General features: G+C 42.6%; 1 protein-coding gene across 4 annotated transcripts in view; it reads right to left on the reverse strand.

Moving 5' to 3' along the window:
• Nucleotides 1–12,723: 12,723 nt before the first annotated feature.
• Nucleotides 12,724–20,155, reverse strand: part of Egf (epidermal growth factor) — an 81,462-nt gene continuing 74,030 nt past the window's right edge. For all 4 annotated transcript variants that reach the window (XM_076933250.1, XM_034500958.2, XM_034500957.2 and 1 more), the window contains 3 exons: nt 18,400–18,517; nt 15,826–15,931; nt 12,724–13,737 (listed from right to left, as the gene is read on the reverse strand). In XM_076933250.1, coding sequence (XP_076789365.1) covers nt 13,490–13,737; nt 15,826–15,931; nt 18,400–18,517 — 472 coding nt within the window. In that variant the 3' untranslated portion in view covers nt 12,724–13,489. The remainder of the gene's footprint in view (nt 13,738–15,825; nt 15,932–18,399; nt 18,518–20,155) is intronic.

The following is a 20,155-nucleotide window of genomic DNA, read 5'->3' on the forward strand; positions in this document are numbered from 1 at the left end:
AATTATGGAAGACCTCTTGCAAACCTCAAATGGCTCATTCGATTTCCTAGGACTCAGGTTTTTAAAACGTCAATGCACAATAGGCCCTGCTCCAAAGATCCAAGGCCGAAATAAATTATGACAGGATTTCTTTTCAGTCCCGTGAGCTAGAATCATTTCTTTATTTTCCCCAAGACACACACCAGAGGACACTCTCACAGTTCAGTCTCATCCTTCCCTGTCATCTCCTCTGTGCTGCTCACTCCTGCTGGTGCCTCATCCTTAAAGACTGCCCATGTACTCGAAAGTGAAGGGCTGCTGAGGCCAGTTGGAAAGAGAAGGAAGGGCATTGAGATGGGGAAGTGATGCCCCCATCCATCCCAGTGCCCCCATACCGAGGATGCAGGCATCTTAGCTGGGATGGACAGGACAGGACAGCAGAGAGGAGGTTTTAGTTCTGAATGACAATGTGCTCTTGTAGAAGTCAGTCCACACTTGGATATCTTTCTCACAGACCTCAACAATGGTTATCCTAGCCCACACAGCAGAATGAAGTGAAAGAGACAATTTGGCCAGCTGCAGATTTCACATAAATAAAAGCTGGGTTGCATTGACTATAGGGTCTCGCATAAATGCTTTTTTAAAAATGCAATATAGTATTTCGTTTTTGGGTCAGCTATGTGAGAGTGTGTCTGTCCTCCATTATCTCTCTGAGATGGCAGAAGAACAGAAAATAAACTATGAAGACCTGTTTCAAGCAGGTAAATTCATATTGTTCTGGGCTCACCTGGACATTAGAAACATGTTTAACTTCACATGTAAACATGGCTTAACATGAGTCAGAAGAGAGACAGCTGTGTGGTAAAATCACAGTGTTTTGTGTGAAATCTGGTTTAACAGGCCATTTCTATACAGATGATCTGGAAGTTTTAGTGAATCCCTGTTAGATGCACATTTTGGTATTTTCAGCTCCACGACTCTGGAGGAAAGAGCCAATCAGGGTGGCTTGTAGGACTCATGTCTGTCTGTTCCCCTGCCAGATGCTAATCAGATCAAAATAAACAGGTGATCCAGGGTGAGCAGAACTAGACCAAGAAGATTTCCTTAGTTCCCTAAGAACTGAGAATCGGGAAGTTTAAGAAATTTGAACAGTTACAACTACTTAAAGTGTGATCTGGGGACTGGTAGCATCTGTGACAGCTGGGAACTTAATGAAGATGTTGATCCAGCCTCCTGGACCTACTACTGGGCCAGTATCTGAACTAATCCCTAGGTGATTCTGTGGACATTGTGGTTAGATCTGGAGGATGAATGCAGTGGGAGGGGACATTTGGAATGACAGGTTGTACTGAGTTGGTTTCAAGGAACACTAAACACAGTCAAGCCGAGGTTAAAAACAGGCGTAAGTTAATGGAATTTGTCCAAGAGCTGAGGATATTAGAGCAGAACTGAAGAAAGCATCAGAGACAGGAAGTCCTCAGAGAAGAGGCTGGGGAAGCAGGTCCAGTACCACAGACATCTCCCCAATGTCCACAGGCCCCTCCCCCATGTCCACAGGCCCCTCCCCCATGTCCACAGGCTCCTCCCCCATGTCTCGTAGGTCAGAGTATTTTAGTTCACCTGTTGGATAGATGTCCAGCGAGCTATGACAACTTTACAGTGTACTTCTTTGAGAGAGCTAGATCTAGTGGGTTTCCGCGCTGATCTTTCCGTCTATTATCGTCCTTTGTTCGTTTGCTTTTCAAGACAGGGTTTCTCTGTGTAACCCTGACTGTCCTCGAGTTGTGGACCGTGCTGGCTTTGAACTCAGAGATCCACCTGCCCCTGCCTCCCACGTGAGGTGATTAATGGCATTCACCATCATGCCCAGTTTCTAATCTCTATTTTAATATAAAGGAGGAATACATTCCCTAGTTTAGGATGTGGGTCACCTTTGGAGTCTAGTGCTCAGCTTGGTCATCTCAATGTAAAAAGGATGTTGCTATACTGCGGCCAGGCCTCCAAGGAACAGCCACCATCATAGCCTGACACTGTGTAAGTGGCCTGAAAACACCATCAAAAGAGTACTGCAAAAGAGGAAGATTTTGAGATACCACGTCCTGAACCAGAAGCAGCTATTCTAGATATCCTATAACCCTGGAGATCAGAGCTATGCTAGCTCCGATGGTTGCTCTGTAAGGGAAAGCTTCCTGGCAATTGCAACTGCTTTACAGCTGCTTTTAAAACACCACACTCTGGAAATCAATGTTCTCCAACGTCAACACTCCAGGGCAGGCCCAGTAGCCAGTAGCAGTTGGACAACACAAAATGGACTTCATTCTTTTCCTGTGCTTCTTTGTTTTGTTATTTATTTATCTTTCTTATTGTTTGTTATTGTTGGTTGGGTTTTTTGTTTGTTTTTGTTTTGATTTTCGTTTCTGGAGGTTTTATTTTTGTTTTGTTTTAGAGCGATATAGAGAGAGATGAACGTGATATTGGGTGGGTAGGGAGGATCTTGGAGGGGATGAGGGAGGGGAAGATTATGATCAAAATATATTGTTTGAAAATTTTTACTTAAAAATGAATCAATTTAGTTTAAAAAAAAAACCCCACATTCTCTACATCTGCTATAATAAGTTAGAAGGGGAAGCCCAAAGATTCTTCTTAAAGGTGTGTGTGGGATGAAGTCTAGAGAGCTGAACCAGATGACCTTTAGCACGGGCTAGGTTTTTCACCAATTGCACCAATTTCAAGGGCAAGATCTTGACGATTCTCTCTTTTGATCACGAGTAATTGACGAAGGCCACATTTCTGCATTCTTACCTTATTTTTCTGAGAGCTATGCCAAGTTTTATGACAATTTTTTGATCAAAAAAAATGGCAACATCTTTATGAAAATAAAACGCTCTGTGGGTGCCACAAGACACATTAAAGGAAACTTATTCTTTGGCATGAAGAAGAAACAAGGCAGGTCTTTAGAGTTCTAATTTGGCGGAGGACGCTAAACTGCAACATTGGAGTACCTTGAAGCCATGTGGTTAAGGCTTCGCTTTCCTACCATTTGTGAGTTTAATTATTTTTAACTTTTTAATTCCTTAAAAATTTACCTCTCTCCATTGTGTTATGAATGTAAGCAGTACAGACAGTATTTGTTATCATTTCCAGCTCAGGACAAACAGATGCACTTCTGTCCGGATGCACTGCTTCACGGTGTTAATCCTACCAGTCAAAAAGAAGCCCATTAACACAATTTTTTGAGCCAAATTTGAAGCAAACTTTAATTAAATACTGACCAGGATGATGGACTCTGGCCAGGTCCATTCTTGAGTTCCCGGAAAAACAGTGATGGGTCATAGTTTGCAGATGTTTATAAAGGCAAACCCACAAGGTCCCCATATTTTCCATCGGATCCAATCAGGGACAAGCACTTACCTGACTGCAGATGTTTATAAAGGCAAACCCACAAGGTCCCCATATTTTCCATCGGATCCAATCAGGGACAAGCACTTACCTGACGTATTTCCTGCCTATGTACCTCCCACCTCCACGGGATGAAGCATATCCAGTGCAGTTGGGCGGAACAAATTTGTTTAGGGAGAGACACATGGCTTGTTATCTTAAATGAACACTATCCTCCAGCATCTCAGGAAGTATCATCGGTCCTTGGGCAAGGGGCTTACAGGTTAGAGGCATCTTTGTACTTAAACAGTAATTAAAACTTAAAACACTACTTTGGCTCTCACAGTAGTGAACACAGACCAGCCTACACGAGCATTTGAAAAACAGCATTCTGAAGTGTAAATAAAATATCCAATTAAAAAAAAAAAAAAAGAAAAAAAAAAAAAAAGTAACTGAATGTGAGCCTGGGAACTAACCAATAAGCAATGTTCTCCCATGGTTTCTGCTTCAGTGCCTGCTTGAGTTCCTGCCCTGAATTCCTTCAAAGATGGATTATAATCAGAAAGAATAAGCCAAATACACCGTTAACTTAAAACAAAACAAACAACAACAACAAAGAAAAACAGCATTAAAACTGAAATGAAGGTTGGTGGGGGCGGAGTCCACATCAACGAGAGAGGAGAGCCGAGGAGGGGAGCAAGTCAAAGCAGTGGCGTGTGCATGCTCCCTCTCCGAGTTCTGTACAACATCGTCTGTACCTCATCATTATTCCCTAATGAAATAATGTCTTATGAGATTCTCAAGGCCCGGTTTGAATGCTGCCCTGTTGTCTCCTGAGCCCTTCCTGGCTCCTCCTCCTCAGACCTCCCATGGTCTCACTAAGCTGTTGCTATCCCGGTCTGTAACAGAAATGATCGAGGGTGTAGTGAACCCTATTTCATCCCTGGCTCAGTACAGACTCTGCTAACTGCAGGGGAAATTCTTGCTTAGAGAAGCCTGTTATAATCCAGCCTTGTGTGCTCCATGGCTGGGGGCATCACTGGCTCAGCAAACCCGGCCCTGGGGAATGTCAGGAATGTAAGCAATTCTGCTTGGGAGTTCCAGTGTGCTCAATAGAATTCAAGAACGTTTTCCTTTGTGTTCCTTTTGAAACTGAAAAATAAAAAAATAGAGGAGACAGTAAACATCCATATTCCTCTACAGAGAAATAACATCACCCACACGTCTACCTTCTGAAGGCTCAGAAGGCGGAGTCCCTGTCACAGCGGTGTCCTCTCTCACTGTAAAGCTGCCTTACCAATGACCCTTTTCCATTTCACTATAATTTTACCATTTAAACCTGCATCCATAAACTATGTCTGTGTGTGTATTTAAATTACTTATTTTGTTCGTCTTTATGTTTCCTGTGCTTGCCGGCGCATGTGCATACACAGTTGGGGGATGGTGATGATGGAGGCTCCGAGTTATCTTCAAGTGTTACTCCTCAGGTGCCATCCACCGTTATCATGCTTCAGACCGGGATGTCTCATTGGCCTGGAACTGGCCAAGTGAGCTTTGTATAAAATTCATTGTATGAAAACAATGTATTTGGACCATATCCACCCCAAGTCCTCCCCTTAGCCCCTCCCATAACATTTTCACCTCCCTACCCCCACCCCATCCCCCCTGTCTCATGTTCTCTCCCCTCTTTCTGTGGTTGGCTGCATAAAACCTATACAAGATCAAGTTAGCATTCTGACATGGAGTCTCAGGGATGGGTTCACGAACCCTCACCCCTAAAAGAGTGAGAAGAGTCAGTTTCTTTAAGTGTATGGCTCCTGGTAGGTCAACCACACTCTGCAACCATAAGTATATGTATGGAAAGTATAAACTGAATTCAATGGAGTATTGTATTTTTATAAAAGGACATATAGGGCTTGTTAAACCTCGGTTCTGGGGAGCATACTTAGGTCCTCATGCTCGCAAAGCAAGTGCTTTACTGAAAGAGTTAGCTCCTCACTCACATAACCAATACATTATTTAGTTTTCTTTGCTTACAAAATTTATATGAGGAGGTCTGGAGGGATGGCTCAATGCTTAAGAGCATTTGCTGCTCTTCTAGATGACTTAGATTTGATTCCCAGCATCCACATAACAGCTCACAACTGCCTGTAACTCCAGCCTCAGGGGACCCAGTTCCCTCTTCTCATGTCTGCAGGTACCTGGCACACATGTGGTGTACAAACATGCAGGTGAGACACATAAACAAATGATTTAACTGAAAATATATATGTAGAATTTGCTTCATACCTTTTGTTTTGGTTAGGGTTTTACTGCTGTGAACAGACACCATAACCAAGGCAACTCTTATAAAAAAACATTTATTTGGGGTTGCATTACATGTTCAGAGGTTCAGTCCATTATCATCAAGGTGAGAACATAGCAGCATCCAGGCATGCATGGTACAGGAGGAGCTGAAAGTTCTATATTTTCATCTGAAGGCTGCTAGCAGAATACTGGCTTCCAGGCAGCTAGGATGAGGGTCTTAAAACCCACACCCACAGTGCCATGCCTACTCCAAAAAAGGCCCCACCTCCTAATAGTGCCACTCCCTGGGCTGAGCATATACAAACCACCACACCTTTTTTCCCCCAGTTAACCCATGTAATGGCTTAGATGTGAGGAGCCCCCACGGGCTCATACAGGTTAGTACTTGCTCTTCAGTTGGAGAAACTGTTTGGGAAGGATTAGGAGGCGTGGTCTTGTTGAAGGAGATGTGTGTCACTTGGGACAAGCTTTGAGGTTTCAGAAGCACAAACCATTCCTAGTCAGTTTTCTCTGCTGTAGGGTTGTTGTCTCAAGATATGAGCTCTCAGCTCATTCCCCAGTACCAGACCTGCCTACTGCCATGTTTGTCACCATGATGGTCATGGACCCTCTTTCAAACTGTGAGCTCCCACACTAAATAGTTTCTTTCAAAAGTTGCTTGGGTCATGGTGTTTTATCATGGCAATAGAAAAACGAAGATAACAAAAGCAAACATTCCCATTCATTTATACAGCTATAATTTACCTATTTTAGCCACCTTACAGTATTCCATAACAAAACATCACAATTTTACATTCAGGTGACTGCAGGTATTTGTGTGGCTTCCAGTCTTTTACCGTTAAGAACTCTCTCTCTAAAACCCTGAGAAATACAAGCTGAGAGAATTTCCCCTCCAATAGATCTATCTAAGATTAGAATTTCCAAACTGCAGACTCTCAGTGTTTAGCTGCACTAAATCATTGCCAAAATGATTGTAGCAATTAGCACTCGAATTAGCAGTGTGTGAAAGCATCGATCATTTCACATTCTTGATGAAACTTGGATTTGTGTCACTAAAATTTCTGCCAGTGGCTGGCTGTGAAGTAGCACCATTTTTGTGGTTCTTCTTTTGCACTGACTACTGGCATGACTGAATATTCTCTCTCTCTCTCTCTCTCTCTCTCTCTCTCTCTCTCTCTCTCTCTCTCCCTCTCTCTCTGTTTCTTCTTCCACCTATTTTTCCATTCCATTGTTTCTTCTTGACTATACATAGTACTTACATATTTTAGATATGTATCCTCTGACATTGGTCAAATATATTGAAATTTCACTTAAAAGCTTGCATCTTATATTTTCCATCCTTATGGCATTCCTTAGATGAACAGTTATTAATTTTAATGAAATGTTGCTATATTGCTCTTCTGAGTCTTGAATAAGAAACCATTCCTTGAGCCAAATATGGTGGCACATACCCCAAATCTCAGCACTCAGGAGGCAGAGGCAAGAAGATCACAAATTTAGGCTAACCTGGCCTATATAGTAAGTTCCAGGCCAGCCAGGGCTACACAATAAGACTGTCAAAAACAAAGAGAATGAACAACAACAACAAAACCATAGCATCAGACTGCCATCTAAATACTTATACCCATGGATCAATGCTGCTCTCTTCCCTCTTGGTCCATGACTGGTTCAAGTGTACAGAATAAACAACTGTGGGGTTTTTAGGGAAAACAGGGACAACCTACCACCTGGAAAGCTTAGGGAACATCCAGAAGAGGGGTATAAAGATTTTAAAAGCCAGAGGTTAGGGAGGAACAATGAGCCAGTGTCCTCTGGACTTGGCATGGCCATTACCCTCACAAACTCAGCACAGGGGTGGTTACCTGCACAACAGCCCCCTCTACCACTGAGAGACCATGCACAGTTATAGGGATACATGTCATTTTCTTCAGAGGTTTAATAACTGAAAAGTTGCCCCTCTCCAGGAGATTAATCATGCTCATGAAAGCAAACATAATTAAATTCAGTGAATTACCAAAAGAAAAAAGAAAAGAAAAAAAAAATCTGAGGTTAGTAAGATGTATTACAATAAACTCTCCTCAATGTTTTATAATCTTTTCCTTAAAAACTTAAGTTTACACTCTACTTTAGATGAATATGTGTGTATAATAGAAGGCAGGGATGCCTTTCCTTTTGTTTCTGATTGGATAAGCAATCTTCTTGGTGGTATTTAGTAACTAAGAGTCCTTCCCTCCCCTCCCCACTTACTCTCTTTCACTGGTCTAAGGGCAGAGCTTTCTACTGATCTACTTCTTCTGAAGTAATACCATACCTAGTTACTTCTGATCTATAAGAATCTCTGGCTGGGCTGGAGAGATGGCTCAGTGGTTAAGAGTACCTGCTGCTCTTCCAGAGGACCTGAGTTTGATTCCCAGCAGCCACATGGTGGCTCACAGCCATCAGTAATGGGATCTGATGCCCTCTTCTGGTGTGTCTGAAGATACCTACAGTGTACTCATATACATAAAATAAATAAATCTTTAAAAAAAGATTTAAGAAAAACCAACAACAACAAAAAAAGAATCTCTGGCATCTGATAAATAAAGCCTTTCTATTTAGTTATTTTTCACACACATGAAAATTCACATTTTTATGCCATTCTACATGCATTTACAATTACCTACACATTAACCCTTTGTTTAGTTTTTGCTATACTTTCACTATTCTGTCTGAAATGAACGTCTAGCTAACCATTTCTCTTCAATATTTGATTAGTGAATGGTTTGAATTCACTAATTGATTAGTGGTGGTTTTAATATGCTTGTCTCAGGGAGTGACATTATTTGGAGGTGTGACCTTGTAGGTGTGTCACTGTGGGGGTGTGCTTCGAAGCTCCTCCCAGTGAAGAAGAGTTAAGTCTTCTCTTAGCAGCCTTCAGATGGAAATGTAGAACTCTCAGCCCCTCCTGCACCATGCATGCCTAGATGCTGCCATGTTCCTGCCTTGATGATAATGGACTGAACCTCTGAACCTGTAAGCCAGCCCCAATTAAATGTTGTCCTTAAAAGAGTTGCCTTGGTCATGGCGTCTCTTCACAGCAATGCAAACCCTAACTAAGACAGCAAAAGTGTTCTTATTTCCAATTCTTCCAATTTTTCCTAGATAGTCTTTACTTAACTTTTTTTCTGAGCAATACTTTGCTGAATATGGAATTCAATGTAGTAAATATTCTACTCTATTTTCAATTTTTCATTATTGGTGTATGTGTATGTGTATGTGAGAGAGCAAGCACACACACGTGCCACAAACAGCATGTATGTGGTGAGCAGAGGACAGTTTTTAGGAGCCAGTTCAATTTCACCATGTGGATCCTGGGGATCTAGCTCTGGTGGTCCACCTTGGCAGCAGAGGTTGGGAAGAAATACTGTAAAACAGACTTTCCCAGCTGAGCCATCATAACTGGTGAGATTTATGAACTCTGTGTTACTAGTGAATTATTTTGTACCTTTTTTTGAGACAACTATATCAATGGATATAATTTTAGTTCTAATCTTTATGTATTTTTAAATATCTGATCTTACTACTTTAGAATATTACCATGCTGTTAGAATACCATTTAAGACACTTAGCACAAGGTTTGGATAGAAATGACAGTGGAGAGAAGAGGGGACAGAAGGACTAGGATGTCTGCTGTGAGACTGCCTTTTGTGTATGACAGGGAAAGCACACCCCTGAAATCTCAACAATGTGGCTGCCTAACTAAGGTGAGTGATATGATCAGTTGGCATGACAACAGGAATAGGGAACCCTCACAAGGTACCCCCTCTAGATGAAGCACTACAGGAGACTAACAGCTGCTAAGATGAGAGAATCAGAGAGGGATGAGTCCCCTCACTGACTATTTGATCCTAGTGGTCCGTCCTACAAATACATACGTAAGAGCGACACTCGGTGCTAAATGGACTCAGAGGCTGTATTTCTATATTTATTCTGGGTGTGTAACTGGTAATTAAAGAAAAGGCGGCTAAGTATTAAGAGGAATGGGAGACACAGGAGAGGTTGAAAGAAAGAAAAGCCGGAAATTATGTAAACACAATACATATATATGCGATTCACATAAGAAATAAATGGCACATCCCTGCCTTGGGCCTGCGCTAAGGGCCGTCGGCATTCCGGTGTTAGGGGAAATGTTTGCTGTGGGTTTTGGATGATTTCCTTCAGCACATTAGAGAAATTCACTTTTCCTATTTTACTAAGAAGTTTCGCCATGAATGCATGGTGGATGTCTCTGAAAATACCTTATGCCTATACCCTGGTTCCTTTTGTGTTGTAATATGATTGTATAATTTACATGTTTTTTGAAATATTCAGCGGATGTTTCATTTATTACATAATTGACATTTGGTCGTGAAATGCTTTTAAGACTCACTGCCCGATTCATTGCTAATCTTTTGCGTAGACCTTTGTAATCGAGTTTGGCTTTTAATCACCCTTTTCCGTTCTGTACTAGTCTACTGAAGAAATAAAGGTTAAAAGAAGGTGAGGAACACTTCCCCTTTTCTATTGCATGATATAAAATACCTACATCTTGAATATCTGGTTGCATATGCTTGCTGTATCAGCCAGGGTTCACACAAGAAGCAAATCACAGGATATTATATAATAGGTAATTTAGTATAGAAATGAAATCCTGTATAATTGCAAGGGGCATTGAGAAAGTCAAATCTAGAAGAGCATAGTCACCTAACAGGATGAGGCAATGGGAAACATGGGCAAGTAAGAGCTATAGGAAAACGATGGGACCAGCCCCCGACCCCCAGTGGTGGCGTAGGTTTGTGGGAAGCTGATGCATCTGGGTGTGTGGCGGCCTGAGCTCACTGGTTCTCATAGGATCAATGAAGGAGAGAATATTGAGCAAAGGACATGAGGATGCTCACTAAATGCAGCACTCAGGAGAACGGCCCGAACCTCACCTAGGCAGCACAGCAGAACTGACCCTGGTAGTGAAGGTGCAGAATGGCCAGCTCCATGGGCCTCAGGAGAGAGGGAGAGCTAGCCCCTTGTCTGGGCAAAGTGAGAGTCGACCCTTATGGCACAGGCATAGGAGAGCTGGTGGGCTGACCAACTTAGCTTCTAGCCAGGCCCAGATCCAGAGCTCTGAGTTGGCCACCCCAACATCTACTTCATCCATGAACTGCTGGAGTGTGGGACAGGGCCCAGCCTGTAGATCCAAGGCTACAGGATCTCCATGACACAAGGCAACAACAAACTATCAGAGAGGCATTGTAGTGAGGATCCATTATTGATAGCATAGCAGAAGCCAGAGGCCTTGAGTTCATTGACTCAAGTCAATGAACATTTGCAGGTTACACTGTTTGGGCGAGAGGATATACTTCATGATACACTGCAGCTTTCACAGTGAGATTCTATTTATGTATGTATGTATTTATTTATTTCTGGAGGTTGCAAGGGCAGATACTAAGGGGCGGGGAGATGAGTGGTATTTGGGTGCATGATGTGAAACTCACAAAGAATCAATGAAAAATTTAAAGGTCGTGAGGGTGAGCGACAGCCTAGCAGCAATCATTGTGAGGAAGAGTGGGAGGAACATCTGCGCCTGCATCTGCATCTGCGCCTGCGCACTTCTCAGTGACCCCCGCTGTGGACAGAGCACAAAGGATGGAAGTGGGAAGCCTGGTGTTTTCCTGGTTGCCACCATACAGCTTCTAGCTGTAGAAACCCTGCCAGTAGAACCCTGCTTCAGGCATGTCTGTACTAAGGAGCTGGGAACTGCACAGAGGGGAGTTTTTGTAACGTCATAAAAAAGAGAAACCCAACAAAGCATAAAATCTTGCTGAAATGACAAGAGTGTTTTTAATTCTCCTGGCCATTTTGCTTAGTTGTTTTGGGGTGTGTGTGTGAAGGGTTCTTAATTATTATACTTAGTGGTGCTATCACATTTTCAACGACCATACAACGACTCATGTGAAAAGGGCACTTTATAACCAGACAAAACCTGGATTCTGAAACCTCGCTAGGTGCCATAGACAGCAGAGTGTTCCTTTCACATGGAGTAGGCGACAGTAGACTCTTCCATTGGGTGCTGTGTACATCAAGACCATGAGAGTCAGAAAATTAAATGTAGTCTAGAAAAGATACATATCAAATACCTTAGATGAAAACGCTTTTTAAATGTGTATCTTCAAACATGTGTCTCTTAGAGACCGAAGATGGAAGAAGGGAAGGCACATCTCCAGGGTGACATACTGACCAAAACCCCACACAGCACGCCTGTGCTCTAACCAGACCAGAGGCTGCTAGTACGGCCTGGATAAACATTCACGAGGGTTCTTATTTCTAAGGTTTCTTCATAAGTGCAAAGCTCAAAGGAAGTGAGGATTTCCTGGTTCCAACACGGTGATATATTTTGAGGGACTGTGGTCTCATATTCCATTGGCTATCTTGAGATTCTAAAAGAGGTATGTTTACATACACAAATGGAAGTCAGTTAAGGCTTCAGAAAGGTTAACTTCGGAGGATAAACAAGAGACACCTGGAAAGGTCATGTCTATTATTTTTCTGGGGTCAGTTCACTTAGAAATAAAAGATGGGTCTTATGAACTTGTAGGCTGTCCATTGTCAACTGAAGCAAAACTAAATTAAAAAAAAAATTAGCCAAAAGAAAGTGTCACACTGAAGAATTAACTGAGGTCCTTAAGCCTGAAGTCATCCTGCCCTCAAATGTCCACACAGGTTTCTACAACATGTCCACTTTGAAAACATGGGGGCTTGTGTCTTTTTATTCTGATTACATAACCCAAATCCAAAGATTCGAGGATAAATAAGTGGTGAAGATAAACAATGAAGGAGTTAGTGCCTGGCCTGCATAGCCTGAAGCCCCGGACTGTCCGTGACACAGTATGGACACCCCGTAACCTCTGTGTTAGCCACGCCTTGGCTGTAAGGAAGATGAGTGATTAGAATCAGAGTTACTTCAATCTTCTTTATAGTGACAGGTTTAGTGAATTACTTTGGTCTGGCTCAAACTGTAACAAACATCATCAAATTATAATAAAATGCTGATGTTTTAGGGTGATTTTATTTAAATAATTAGGGTAAATTGATGAAAATAAATCAAGCAATTTGTTTACAATCTCATATCTTAAAATAAATTTTTTAAAAAATCTATGCAAACAGCCGAATTTACCATTTTCACTGGGAAAGACTGCAAGAAGAAAAGACAATAATTAAGAAACATGGTCGTCTTTTAGGAAACGTTCTTAAAGTTAAATATTTTCATTCAGAGATTTTTTTATAGTATAAAAAAATAAATGATCTAATTCTGAATAAATCATATTCTAAGTTACAGTTATTTTCACTGATTTATCACAATTCAAAAAGCAAAATTATGAGCATGGGTCACACTTACAGTGTTTCTTAGCAATAGTTATAATGTTCCAACCATTTCATGAGATTGAGCTAAGACTTCTGTGTAGATCATATAATTTGTTGTGCAATTGACAGAGCATGTGATCATTTCTTCTGAGGCAACAAGGAGAAGAGGCAAACAGTCCAGTGAAGAAGACACAGCTTATATGTGAATGTCTTGACTTTGGTTTCTAATGATTTTCTCCACTTCTCTTTTGAACGTCTTCAATGGGACTGCTTAAAGCAAGAAGCAAAAGTCACAGCTATGCCGCTGTGCAGCTGTGCAGCTGTGCAGCCGTCTTCAGGACCCTGAGCAGCGATTAGCCTTGGAGACGGGAGTACTAAGTCTATAGCACTCTGCCATCCGTCAGCCTGGTTTGTTATTTCCCCTTCTGTACCTTCTGTCTACTCCCAGTTTCTACTGAACTGGCTCTGTTTGCTGTGGCAGGTCTGGAGCCCTTTGTTGACAGGATCCGTTAGCTGACTGGAGAGAATGCAGCTTCTCAGCCCCCACGACTACAGGCCATTCCCTGTAGGAGGGTAAGTGGGAGTTTCCCTCCATTTCCTGGGGTCCTTTGTCACTTGATGGTGGAATCCAGCAGCTTTGCCGTGTGCTGGTTCCATATATGTGGGGCTTTTGTCTCCATGAAGTCAGATGCACTGACCCTATTCAAAGAAGATGGACAGAGGACAAGAGAGAAGGATGAAGGGAACAGAGGAGATAAAGGGAGAGGAGGGAGGAATGAAGAGGAGGAGATGAAGGAGAAGATTTTATTGTTCACAATGTCTAGAAAAAGAGATTCTTGTAACAGTTGAAACAAAGGAACCCATTGGCAACCTATCTGGGGCTCATTTTTTAAAATTGGCAAAGCCTCAGTTGGTTGAAATGGTCTAAAGAGCTAAGAGTGCTCTCTGGCCTTTCCTGTGTACATCCCATCTCCACAGCATCAGGGCCATGAGTGCCTTAGTACAACATTTAGATCTGAAACACATCTCCTTCCTCCCAGAATGATCCTCTTTCCCTCAACTTAACTCTTCACGTAACCCTCGCCCATTGGTGCTGGCTGGTGTCCATGAAGATGGCTCTGTGCTCAACCACTACAACTTTGCTTCCATGCCTTTCTAGAGCAGAGGACGCACTGGTTCAGGGCCCAAACTGACCTTCAACTCTTTCCCCACTCTCCCTCTCACCCAACCCCTGTGTGTACTTTCACTGAAAATACCTATGAGGAAACATGATGGGGGATTGGACTACTCACATGGGGAGCTAATGAGGGGATCAACACATTTGCTGTCCGGTACATAACAATGTTAATGTTCTAACCCCGTGGTTCTCAACCTTCCCAATGCTGCGACCCTCATGCTGTGGTGACCCCCAACCATAACATTATTTTCATTGCTACTTTGCAACTGTAACTGTACTACTGTTATGAATTGTAATGTAAATGTCTGTCTCCCAGCAGTCTTAGATGTATTTGTCCTCCAAAGGGGTTGTGACCCCCAGGTTGAGAACTGCTGTTCTAATCCATTCTGGAGTATAGCCTTAACGGTATGAATCCCTTGCCTCTGGTATAACCACATTGCTGTCAAATCTTTGAGCTTTGGGTTAAGTTGCAAAATCTTACCATGTGTTCCTTCAAGGCAGATTTTCTCTGAAAGGAAGGATGTGTTGTTAGCTGCTTAAGGAAAAGTAGTAACTACAAGACAACCGCTTTACCTTTTAATCGTGCTAGTCACAACTATTGAAAATTTGAGTTTCAAAAGTATCCAGACAACAGTCACCACAAACAAACATTTGTTACAGTGTTTATTCAATTCCGTAATGAGCCTTAATATTTTGCTCAAATTAGGCAATATTTTTTCTGAATTTAGCATTTTAGGTTACAGCACAGATCATGTTCTAAATGGAAATTTAGAATGAGTTTTCTGTAATAAGACCCCAGGTTCTCCCTACTGGAAACCGGAAGAGGGCGGTATGGTGGTATGTTGATGGGAACTATCAGGAAATATAAGTAGCACTGACACTTAGCTGGCTCCTGCCATTAGCAGGGGACCTGTTTTTGTTGGCTTAAAGATTCCCTTTGCCTCCCCGATGGCGTATGACACAAAGGCATATTCCACGCTGCCCTCTGGGTTGTAAAGTGGACGATGATATCTGAGACCCAAGCCCAAGAGGCAGATCACAATACAAGTCCTGGCAGAAGGACCACAGCAAAGGATGTGTCACTCTGTTTCTACCAGAATAAGCTCCAAGAGAGCTAAAGGATTTGGCTGGAGTCTATGTTCCCTTCGTGGTATGACTGGACTTCTCAGCCAAGAGTGTGGCTGAGGGCTGGCTCCCGATAAGACTAGAGTATGCTAAAATCCCTAGGACAAAGCCAGATCAACTTTCATTAATAAGAACACTCCCACCAGCCCACGGAACCTGTTTGGAGGGAACTATTTCTATCCCCAGGGGAGCTACACTCACAGCAACTGGTAAGAACTGGTACTAGGGATGGTCCTAAACAGTTCACAGAAGGGGCTAAGTCCTGTGGACTTGCTCAGAGTGATCTAGCAGACTGCTGTGTGCCTGGAGATGGCTTATGCAGGGTCTTTATGGAAGAGGGAAATGCAGTCAAATGGCTTTCTCTAAACTCCTTGGTATGTCACCTCCCAGTGCTCATTCAGCATAGACAAGGCTAATGGCCTTTTGTGACTAGATGACATTTGTCAGTGGAAAACACTTTTGATCAAGGTAAAATACCTACTCACCAGGCTGCTGGGAGGAAGACAGGCCAGCATCTGCGACTGCACCATTCGTGCCAGCTACAGGCAGACTCCCATTCTTGGGCTCTGGGTGTTCCTCTAGGACCACAAACTGCAGAAAAGAGAAGGGTTCAGGAGATAGCTGCTGTAATCCAGAAGCCACCTCGATAAACATTTAACTGTAGCCGATCGCACCCATGTAGTGGGAGGTGAGGCTGGAAGGAAGACTTTGTTAACTGTCTTCAGCTACTGAGAGACTCCGTCTTTCAAACTTTCTTTTTATGATTTTACTATGTGTACAGGTGTTTTGACTACAAATGTGTCTGTGCACTGTGTGTGTGTGCGCCTGATGCCCGTGGAGACCAGAAGAGGGCACTGGATTTCCTGGAACTGAAATTACAGATGGCTATTGCCGGGAGCCAAACTCAGGGAATTACCTGCTGTTTTAGAAAGTCTAGTCAGTACAAGGTTAAAGGACGTTCTCAGGTCTCAGGTCTCAGGTCCCAGGAACTTAAAGAACGTCTGACATTTCCTTGGAGCTGATTATGACAGTGGGATGGTCTAGGGTGATAAGATTATGACAGTGGGAAGGTCTAGGGCGATAAGGATTCCATAGTAGGATAGCCCTAAGCAATGACCCTCGCCCAAACTTCCCGGTTTGCTGTGTCTTTATAGCCTGCCCCCAAAATTAAAGTTTCAGAGCTTGATCAGAACCCAGACTTGCTCTCATTCTTTGTGTCTCTTGTCCTTTCATTTGTTTGCCCCCTTCCCTAAGGTCTTGTTGAATCCCTGCGGGCCGGGGCAGGCTATAAGCTGGGATCAAATCCCAGTCCCCTGGAAGAGTAGTCAGTGATCTTAACTGCTGAGCCACTTCTCCAGCCCGAGAGCTTCCAGAAACCTTGCATTAATTTCTATTAGGGCACACAACTATTTTTACTGGAGATTCTGTTCTGATTCTGGAATCTTGGGTTAAGAATCTTGGATTCCTGGAGGCTACTGTTTTGCTGCAAATACTACAAGTATCCACGGGTATCATGAGTACTGCCCACTGGCCAGATAAATAACATCACATGTATGTGTATATGGGCTACCACTGTGTGTGTGTGTGTGTGTGTGTGTGTGTGCATAAGGCATAAGGTTACATATAATTCATTTAAGCATACTATCAAGTCCCAGGTAATTAAGGCCACTAGTAAGCGCAGATAACTGCTAGCATGACTACTCTCTTGCAGGGATTCCCCCTGCTGTCCCCTCACAGGTGAGCAGTTCAGGAGGCAGAGTGCTGAACGGGAGGCCCACCTATGAACAACAACACTTCTCTTTACTCAACAGACAATCATTTTTTGTCATTGTTTGCATGGTTCAAACTCACTGACACTTGTAATGCAGGCTGAGCAGAGGCGACTGGCCTGCCTCAGGCCAGACAGGTTAGGTATTAAAAGAAATCAAACAGAAAGAGGAAGAGTAGAAGTGGGCCATGCTCTGGGCACAGGACACAAGCTGGCAAAGTCCTTCCTTGTCAATAAGTAACCAGGTGAAGGACTGCCCCAAGGTTTGGACTTCTGTGTAGTTCAGAAATGAGCCGTCCTCAGGAAGAACTTAGAACTCAACAGTAAAGAGCACAGAAAAAAAATCTCTCTACCCATCTCTCCCATCAAGAGAAGTGTAGGGAGGTTTAATGAGTGGAGCCAATTAGGGAGTAGGGACAGAGATGCCGTGATGAGGGTGACTCTCAGGAGCTGTTTTCTCTCCCTTCTCATACCTCACAACACTCATCACCCTTAGTCACCACCTCATTAATGGTCTCTCTGCAGTGACATATTGCAGAATCAATACAATGGCCTGCCGTGGAAGGGTGTAGGCTTGTTATTTCTAGCTCCAGCCAAGATGCACTCTGCAAATTTTCCAACCATGTGCCTCTCAGCCAGAAGCATACAAGCTCCAGGACTCCAGCCACAACAGAAGGCAGTGAATGGGAGCAGATTTGTTTTTGCTGCCTCTCCTCCGGGTTTGGGAACTCAGCTCTCCCCAGCTCCCTCTGACTGTGCATCAGCAGTTGGTATGGACAGCAGAAATGACAGCTGAGAGGACACAGCTCAGAGCCCCGGTTTCTGGATGAAGTTCAGAGCCAACAAACCGCTTGCCACCACAGCATGGATTTCTGATTTTTTTAAATTAATTTATTTTTTTTAATCTAAAGGAGAAACACATGAAGAAACCATGTCTCCTCTCCTATGATTTAAATGAGATTAATTAAACTTGTAATCTAAATCTCTACAGCCTGTCAAGTGCAATGCAGGTAATTTGGCCGTCCACAGAGTCATGAGATCTCAAGGAACTAATATCCTAAATCACATGGTATTTATGAAGATGGATCTTAGTGTTATACAGAAGAGGATGAGAGGCCCACAGGTTAAAGCACTTGTTGAAGACTGGCTGGACACTAAGACTAAAAGACATTTTGAGAGCAGCTGGCAGCTGGAGCAGATTTCAGTTTCTCTGAACATCATGAAGAAAGAAGAAAATGAATAAGGATACTTATCAGGCAATTCTTAGCTTCATGTACTTTGATAACATTACCCAAGGTTGGGGACAAGAAGACATCCCATCCCCGCTGTTGTCGGGCCTGTTACTGCTCAGGGTCCTGCTTGACTCTTCATAAGGGTTCTTTGGGTTGTTTGACAGCTGCTTCTGAGTCCTGAGATAAAGCCAAAAAAACCTGAGTCAATCTCGAACTAAAAACAAAACACCCGTCCCACTCCTCAACAACCCGGCACAACTATTTTGTCAAATTAGATCTATAGATGGTGCATACGTAATCAAGCACACAGCTGAAAACCCGCGTCCTATATGCAGCTCTAGAGGGCAGTACTGTTAGACAAATAGCTAGAGGGATGCTCACAGGGACTTACACAACTCTGGATGCATTGCAATCACAAGAAAGCATTCTAACAAGCTTTTTGAATAGTTCTTATCATTGGTGTGTGTAAACACAGGTTTGTGTGTGTGCACCTGTATGGAAGTGTGCCCTCATGTGAAGGTGACAAGTAGACCTTGTACATCCTTCTCAATTGCTCTGTGTGTTATTTTCTGAAACAGTATCTCTAGCAAACCCAGAGCTTGCCAATCCAGCTAGACTGGCTGGTCACGAAGCCCCAGGGATCCTCCTGTTTCTACCCCACCCCAGTGTTGCAGATATAGGTGAACAGTGTGCCCTGCATGATTGTATTGTATTGTACTGTATTGTATTGTATTGTATTGTATTGTATTGTATTAAACATAGGTGCCGAGGGCTGAACTTGGATCCTTATGCTCATATGACAAACACTTTACTGACTGAGTCATTTATGTGGGCCCTTCATCATTTTTGTTATTGGACTGTGCCATCAGAAGCTGAAAAACCACCATCCACACCCGCTGCTGCTTAGGCCTGCTTACTGATGCATCCATGAAATCAGAGTACTCCAGAGGCTGAGGCAAACAAACCATGAGTTTGAGGCTAGTCCAGGTTACATAGAAAGACTTTGTCTTAAAAAAAAAATCCAAATTTCTGAAAAATATTAAGTCACAAGTGTTAATACATCAAAAAAAAAAAAAAACCAAAATAATTATATCATTACCTTAACATTTTCTTTCTCTTTCTTTTGAGATGTGGTCTCACTATATACGTATATATATGTGTATGTGTGTATTCGTGCATGTATGTATGCATATGTACACATATGCATATCTATAGTAATATATTAGGAAGATTACTCTGTGTGTGTCTATATATATATATATGCATGTGTGTATGTATGTATGTATGTATGTATGTATGTATCTGGCTATCCTGGAACTCACTCTGTATACCAGGCTGACTTCACAGAGATCCACCTGCCTCTGCTTCTGAGTCTTGGGATTAAAGGTGTGCACTATACTATGACTGAGGAAGTGTTTTGGGTTTCCTTCGTTTTTTTTGTTTGTTTGTTTTGTTTTTGTTTTGTTTTGTTTTGTTTTTACATCTATCTTTGTTTAACATTCTTTCCAGGGGAATAAGCCATTGATAACTTAACATTCTTTCTACCAACATACAGAATCCAAATAATGGGTTAAGAAGTGTAGTTATCACAGCATCAGAGGCTTATCAACTTACTCTCCCCCCAACCCCTTCTAAAATCTCAACGCCCTTAATCAGCTTGAAGAAGTTAAAGAAGAGTCAGCGCCCCTATTCCCTGAGCTTGGGGACTAATGTGGTTAATAATGGTCTGTCTTTCTAGGGACAAGTAGTGGTTTTGTTGGAACAGGGGGGATTAGCTAGGACTTACTGCATAGCCATAACCTACTGGTAGAAATC

Source organism: Arvicanthis niloticus, chromosome 4 (assembly GCF_011762505.2).
Source record: "Arvicanthis niloticus isolate mArvNil1 chromosome 4, mArvNil1.pat.X, whole genome shotgun sequence".
Lineage (NCBI taxonomy): Eukaryota > Metazoa > Chordata > Mammalia > Rodentia > Muridae > Arvicanthis > Arvicanthis niloticus.